This window comes from Quercus robur, chromosome 10 (assembly GCF_932294415.1).
Source record: "Quercus robur chromosome 10, dhQueRobu3.1, whole genome shotgun sequence".
NCBI lineage: Eukaryota > Viridiplantae > Streptophyta > Magnoliopsida > Fagales > Fagaceae > Quercus > Quercus robur.
The window spans coordinates 49,763,168-49,770,237 of NC_065543.1; the positions used below are offsets into that span (position 1 = coordinate 49,763,168).

Genomic DNA, 7,070 nt, shown 5'->3' on the forward strand with positions numbered 1-7,070 from the left:
GACTCAATTTTATATAAAGTGCATTTTGATCTCAAATATGACAATACATAAAAATATGAATCTTACACTTTTTGATAATTCCATTTCATTCCTTTATGAACACCCAAAGAAAATCTCAAATAGCTACGATTCTAAATTTTAAGATTACAAGACATAAGGCATTGTACTTAAGATAGTAGTTACATAACTAAGGTAGTTACGTGACATAAAGTATTATACATAAGTTTTATTTGTTTGAAAAAGTAAGCCAGAGTAGCTTGATAAAAAAACTAAATAAGGTGTGGTTTGGATCCGGAGGTTGTCTTTCACGCTCGTTTTTTTTTTTTTTTCTGCGCATGTGTTTAGGGGGACAATGGCTACTGTTCATGCTACTGATCATGAACAGTAGTCATAGGTTGTTGACTTTTTCCGCCCTTTATCAGTCCTGTGAGGCTTGTAAACAGTGCATGTCATCCACAAATTTCACTCTTCAACAACTTTTTCATTAAAAATAGGTCCTACGGTACTATTCACACATTTAAAAATTATTTTGTTACAGTATTTTCAGTTTTCAGTTTTCAATTTTAGTAAAATATGGTCTATCCAAACGGACCCTAAATCTAGTTTCTTTTTTTAAAAAAAATCTATAACGGTATTTTTCTGAAAATTATTTACACATTTTAACATGTTTGTTTTGTCTTAAAAAATTGTCAAATGTACGCTCTGTTTGTTTCGCTGGAAAACCTTCTGTAAAGATAGTTTTCCACATTTTCCAGTGTTTTGTAGCACAAAAAAAACCTGGTCAATGGAAAACTATCTTTGGTCAACGGAAAACTCTAATAAAAATAAGGCTTATTTTTTATAAGCTGTTTTCCAAATTTTTTTTTTGGAAAACAATCTCTCTCTCATGCGTTGCATCTCCTATAAATATTATCTTTGTCTGTAGCCGTGGGAAACATAATTTTTTGGCGCCTTCTCTCTCTCATGGTAAGTTTTCTCACTTTTTCTCTCTTCCCTTTACTTTTTCTCTCCTCACACCCTCCCGTCACTAACTCTGGTCTCTCCTCTTCCCATAGATCTCTCTCTTTAACTGTCTCTCTTCTCTCTTTTCTCCATGTTTCTCTTCCCCTCTGTAACACAATTCTCTGATTAGATTTTTCTTTACTTCACTAATCAATCAATAGCTCCGACTTGCAAAGGAGAATAAATTTGCAGCGGTAATTATTTCATTCCTCTCTACCAAAATTCCAATTCTTTGCTTTGAATTTCAAGCTCGATTTTCTTTTTTCTCTAAGAAATTTTTGGTTTGATGGATTCTAGGCAGAAGTTACTTCTTTTTCGTACATAAAGTGCAAAAAAATAAAATAAAATAAAAATAATAGAAGAAGAAGAAGAAGAAAGAATGAAAGAAGTAAAAGATGAAAATTTTAAACATAGTACCTATATTGCTCTAAATTGCTTTTACATGGGACAATCTTTATCGTGGACTAATAATATTGTTATATAATGAATGATAATTGTTTAGGATAATTGCATTTGTTGGCAAATATATTTTTTGTTGGCAGATACTATATAATGATGATATATTATGCAGTACATTATGTAAATACATAATTTAGAGTAATATTGAAGACTTGTGGTTGACCATAGTAGACAAATGGTTGATATGTGTGTGTGTGTACGTACGTTACTCTCTATATATATGAGCAAGATGAGTGGTAGAGATCATGAAAATTTGACAACTAATTAATTTTGATTGTATCTATTGTCAAAATTTTAGATTAATTAGTATGAAAACCAAATTCATTCTTGGTTTTTTATTTATAATGATTATTACATTAGTTAGTTTACATAATATACATGTTTTAAATTATACAAGAAATATTTTAAAAAAACTGCATACCAAACACCAGAAAACATTCTCAAGCGCATTTTCAAGGTCGTTACCAAACACTGAAAAACAAGACAGTTTTCTAGAAAATATTCTTTGAAAAATGAACCATTTTCCAGAAAACGTTAATGCTGAAACAAACAAAGCGGTAAAATCAAGCCAAAAACAAGTATAATGTTTTATGGCCAAAGAAAGCGTAAAGCATTTTACATCTTCAGCTCCTTACATGTTCAGCTTTCTCATGTACTAAGTACAAGCCACTCCCCCACCCCAACTTCTCATCAACCACGCCCACCATGGCTGAAGCCCTTGCATCGCCGGCTACAGCCTCTCATCACCGCCATCGCGATGGTGGCTTCCTTCACCTTCATCTGTTATGATCGGTCTCTCTCTCTCGTTTTCTCTCTTTCGGTAAAGCCTCCATGGCCGGTCGGCCTCCATGGCAGTGGGTTCCTCTCAAGTTCTGATCCGACTTTTAGTGTAGTGGGTTTTTTTTTTTTTTTTTTTAATTTGGAATTTGGGTGGTTGTTAGGGTGGATTTGGTTGGATTTGTGCTGATTTGGTGGTTTAATGCTCGGATTTGTGGGTTGATAGTGGCTAGTCTGTGCTTGTATTTGGTGGTGGTTGTTGGTGGCTGATCAGTGTTTTGTACTGTAAAATTTTTTACGTACCTACCCTCTCTTTCTTTTCTCTCTGGCAACTCAGTTCTATTGTCTTTCCCCTCATTGCATTGAGTCGCAGCATTTGAATTTCCACATCCCCTAAAACTCAATATGGGCCGCGAGTCTAACAAGCGAAGAAGAGGCTGGAAGCCAGAAATCCCCTGTCTTCTCTGTTAGCAACGTTCAGCTCATCAACCCACCCAACGCCACCGCTGACAGTGACCCCTGTCCTCGCGGCCGTCCAAAGAAAAGGCCCAGTCCGGAGAAGCCTCCTCCACCGCTGAAGAGGAGGGCTCCACCGAGTGCTGTGGAGAACGGTGGAGAGCTCATGGACGGGGTGGGAGCAGCGGTGGTGCCGGCAATGGACGCGGTGGAGAAGCTATTCGGCGAGCACACGGAACTGGAACTGAGAAATTCAGCCCTTGGAGGAGGATGGAACAACCACCAATACGATCAAGAACGGCATTCAGCACTTGTTGGACTTGAAGATACTGAAAAGGAGCTGGTAGCCCGATTGTTGGACGACAATGAAAAAAGCCTCCGTGTGATTTCATTGGTGAGCGAAGAACCACTTGGCAAGACAGCTCTGGCAAGGAAAGTTTATAACAGACTAGACATTCGTCAGCATTTCGAATGCCGTGCGTGGGTTCGTGTTCCCAAGGATCTCGCATATAAGGATGTAACATATCGGGGTCTGTTGCTTATCATACTCGAACAGATTCCACGTCCTCAATTTACGTATTTGGAGTTAAAGAGCGAGGAGGAACTGTCTGCTATGATATACCAGAGTCTAATGAAAGTCAGGTTTCTTATAGTCTTAGATGATGTCTGGACGGATGGTGTGCGGTTCATGCTTGCATATCCCTTCGCGAACGTCCTGAATGGAAGTAGGATCATCCTCACTACCCGTGACTGTAATGTAGCGTGGCATGATGATTTATGGAATTCTCATTTGAATCTAGTGCGTTTATCTGATGAGGGGAGTTGGGCATTGTTCTTGAAGAAAGTAGGTAGACCACAAAATAGCTCAGACATAAACAACTTCAGAGAAGACATTTTGAGAATATGTCACGGTTTGTCTCCAGCAATCATGCTACTGGGAGGAGTGTTGTCAACCATGGAATCAAGTGAGTGGTCAAGAGTGATTGATCTGGTAGTGGCGGCACACTTTGGTAAAGGTCAATTACCTCTATCAAATTTTGTAGTTTTGAGCTATCAAATGCTACCATATGTCGTAAAGCCATGTTTCCTTTATTTGGCTGTATTTCCTAAAGCATATGAGATCTCCATACGGAGGTTGTTGCTGCTGTGGCTTGCACACGGATTTGTTCAAACATCACCTGAGGCGAGCGTCCCTGAAGATGTGGCCAAGAAATATTTGGAAGAACTAGTGTGTAGAAACATGATTGAAATAGTAAGATGGAAGCCAGATGGAACCCCAAAAACATGTCATATGCCTTGTTATCTCTATGATGTGTTCTTGCCAAAAGCTAAAGATATAGGATTTCTTGATCTCCACCATGGCGAGTCAGAATGTACATCTGCAGACTCGCTTGAATTTCGACCACCCTTTGTTTCTTTCAACACCAGAAAACGTGATAGAAACAACTGGAGAAGAACGTTTAAGGAAATAATCAATAGGGGAGGGTTTTTGATGCTGAAGGTGCTCGATTTGGAGGGTATCTTCAAACCTGTGTTATCTAAGAAACTTGGTATCATGGTTAATTTAAGGTATTTGAACTTGCGGTGGACTAAACTAAACTTAATTCCCGCATTAATTGGGGATCTACCACGCCTGGAGATTTTAGATTTGAAGTACACTAATATAACCATTTTGCCATGTTCCATTTGGAAGGCAAATAACCTTCGATATCTTTACATGAACAATGTAACCATTCAGAAGCCATCAAATCAGCCTCCAACCAACCTTGAGGTGTTAACGGGGCTCAGAATTGGATCTAAAGACCCCGGGATATATGGCTTGGATAGGTGCACTAGCCTTAGAAAATTGGTACTGAGATGCCATTCAGAATCAGCGCTGAAAACAGCCGAGTGCATTTCAAGACTTGGCAACCTTCATACCTTAAAACTGAGATCAATGGATCCATTCGGTCAACCTTCAAACCTCGTGTTGAGTCCTTTGGAAGATCATCCGTCTCTCTCAAAAATATCTTTGCTTGGAGTGATAAAAGATCATCGGATAGGTAACCTTCCTCGCAACCTCAATATCCTTACATTGTGGTACTCTGAACTCACAGAAGATCCAATGCGGGTGCTAGGGAAGTTGCCTCAGCTGAGAGTGCTCAATCTTTTCGCTAGCTCCTATCTAGGGCAGGAAATGACTTGTCATGCTGATCAGAACTTTCCTGAACTCCGTGTCCTGAAATTGTGGTACCTAGAGAAACTAGAGCTGTTGACAGTTGAGAATGGTGCCATGCCACAGCTTCGAGAATTAGAAATCAGAAGTTGTGAAAAACTTAGAAGTTCAGAGGGATTAGATCAGCTCCCAGCCTTGAAGGAATTGATTTTAACATACATGCCGCAGGATTTTGTGGAAGATGCAAGAAAAAGGTTGGGCAACAACTATATGCATGTGATCCATGTAAGATTTATTCTGTATCTGCCGTGGTTCAATTTTTTCTCTTTTCATTTTGATTTAAAATATGCGTGTGATTCATGTTTCCTAAAGAGCCATTGCTGGTCTTACACTACATAACAAAAATGCTAGCTAAGAGTTGATTCAACTGTTTTACCAATGCACATCAGGTATGCTGAATTTGTAGTCCATCAAACCTCTAGAGTTATAACATCGTTTTTAACTCTCCAAAGTAAATTTCCAATCTATATATTTTAAAAGATAAAGAGAATATATTAGATAGATATATATGCCTAATCTGAATGAAATATAGTATGCATCATTTGAGTGGACCATGAGTTGGATTAGGCAATATGTTCGGTAGAAAACTGGATACCACAAGAAATTACTTAGCGGTGCAAGATTTCTTTTCTTCCCTTTTTGAAAATTACTCAGAAAACTAGTATGATATTCCCTCAATCCTTTGTTTTTGCCATCAAATCTTAACGACATTGTATATAATGAGGAGCTTCTAAATAAATTGATGTTTTTAATGCAGGGGAATATTGCTCATGAAGTTTGGGACAGACTGCAGTCTTTGGAGGGAAAAACTGTCAAGAGTTAATGAGCCGCAAAAGTTTGCAGTTCTTCACAGTTCTTTTATGTAAAATAAGTCGCAACTTTATTTTTAACTTGTGTTTGCTCAGTTAAATAAAGCTGAGTTGTATCTTTATGAAGCGGTCCATATATTATGCTGAAATGATGTACTTTCATGTATAAATATAACTTATGCACATGCAGGGACAGTTCAATGTACAATTCACATTTGCATTGGCCTTCATCTTCTCTGTTTTTTTTCCAGTTAAATCATTCACATCAATCTCCACACTTTTTTAGCTAAACTAATATAATAAAAAAATTCTAGTTTTTCTTGTGTAATTAATCATTTTTCAAATACACCTTTCTCAGCCTCAATGCTCTATCCCCAATTTCATTTAAATATTTATTTTTTCTCTATTCTTTCAACCCCAAAAGCAAACCACTTTCTATCTCCAATCTCTTTCATCATTTTCTGCCACACACACCATCACACAGCCACCATTCGCTGGGCATGAGATCCGCAATCAAAAACCCGCACACCGTCACATAGCCAAAACACCTTCGCACAGTCACTGCCTCACATATTTCCTTACTTATTTGATCATTTGTAACATATTTAAAGAGTTTAAATTAGTTAATTAATTTAATTTAGTTTTTTTTTATGTGCACCAAATAAATAATTAAATAACTAAAGAGATATATATATATATATATATATATATTTTTTTTTTTATTGACATTTTGAGCTTCGCTATACCTAATTCTCTTCATTTTTCATTGATTTCGTTTTATATATATATATATATATATATATATAAGGGTAAATTATCTCCCATCCCTTCAGGTTTGAAGAAGTAAGACTCCCCCAAATCTGAAGGGGAAAAACATTTTCTCCATTGACATTAATTTGACCAAACTTTTTTAAAATAAAGTTAAAAATATTGTACCTTAATTTGCCCTTTGGTTAAGGTAGATTTCCAAAATTATCCTCCACTTATCCTTAAAAGTTTTACTAAACCCAAAATTACCGTACATGTTTATTTCATAAATTTGGATGCAAAGCATTGGTGAGAGGGGACAAGGTTTTTCCCCCTTTTTTGCCTTTTGGATATGTTGGTAGAATTTGCCATTCTAAAGGAGTAAGATAATTCTTGAGCTGATGTGCAAACACCCTTTCCTGTCTAAAACCTTCAAAGTTGAAATTTAGAGAGTGATTCCTCTTGTCTCTGCAGAAACTATAAGTTCAAATTTTGTCTTCTAAGCAATTTTTTAGCCACTGCCATGCTTTATTGCGGTATTTGTTATGCTAAAAGCCATGTTTGATAAGCATTTGAAAAAGGAAAAGAAAAAAAAAAAAAGTAGG

General features: G+C 37.0%; 1 protein-coding gene across 2 annotated transcripts; it reads left to right on the forward strand.

Moving 5' to 3' along the window:
- The first annotated feature begins 2,067 nt into the window (after positions 1-2,067).
- On the forward strand, positions 2,068-5,932 carry LOC126703235 (probable disease resistance protein RF9). 2 transcript variants are annotated; one of them, XM_050402190.1, is made up of 3 exons: positions 2,068-4,736; positions 4,812-5,134; positions 5,667-5,932. In XM_050402190.1, the coding sequence occupies exons 1-3, from the start codon at positions 2,861-2,863 to the stop codon at positions 5,730-5,732; spliced, it is 2,265 nt and encodes a 754-aa protein (XP_050258147.1). In that variant the 5' UTR covers positions 2,068-2,860; the 3' UTR covers positions 5,733-5,932. The 2 variants fall into 2 exon arrangements, with proteins under 2 accessions (XP_050258147.1, XP_050258146.1); XM_050402189.1 differs by having other exon boundaries at positions 2,068-5,134.
- The last annotated feature ends 1,138 nt before the right edge of the window (positions 5,933-7,070 follow it).